At 58.0% G+C, this 331-nt stretch overlaps 1 protein-coding gene across 1 annotated transcript in view; it reads right to left on the reverse strand.

The window, feature by feature from the left end:
• The window catches only part of LOC109850043 (WRKY transcription factor WRKY51-like), a 1,166-nt gene that overhangs the window by 727 nt on the left and 108 nt on the right, over positions 1 to 331 (reverse strand). Inside the window, 1 exon segment of the mRNA XM_020419948.1 lies at positions 1 to 331. This exon segment is cut by the window's left edge and continues 85 nt beyond it; it is cut by the window's right edge and continues 8 nt beyond it. Coding sequence (XP_020275537.1) covers positions 1 to 331 — 331 coding nt within the window.

Raw genomic sequence — 331 nt, forward strand, 5'->3', positions numbered from 1 at the left:
CATCTCCGGTGATCGACGACAGGAACGACGAGTTCGCCGACGAGATCGGCGTCGGGATGCTGAAACTGCTCTTATCGCCGTCTATCCTCATCTTCGGGAAGTCTAGAGTCAAAGGCCGAGATATCGCCGGCGTATTCACCGCCGGTGATGGCGTCGCCGGCGATTCCTCCGGAGGTGGACTCGGACCGCGCCTGAACCGGGCGTGGCCAGTTCGGTTCAAGATCGAGATCATCTTCCTGAACTTGGAGACTGTGTGATTGGTGATCTCCCTGCAATCGATCTCAGAGTTCTGCTGGCTGAGCTGGAAGATCAAGCGCTCCATCCCTCGGAT

Source organism: Asparagus officinalis, chromosome 1, assembly GCF_001876935.1.
Source record: "Asparagus officinalis chromosome 1, Aspof.V1, whole genome shotgun sequence".
NCBI classification, from domain to species: Eukaryota; Viridiplantae; Streptophyta; class Magnoliopsida; order Asparagales; family Asparagaceae; genus Asparagus; species Asparagus officinalis.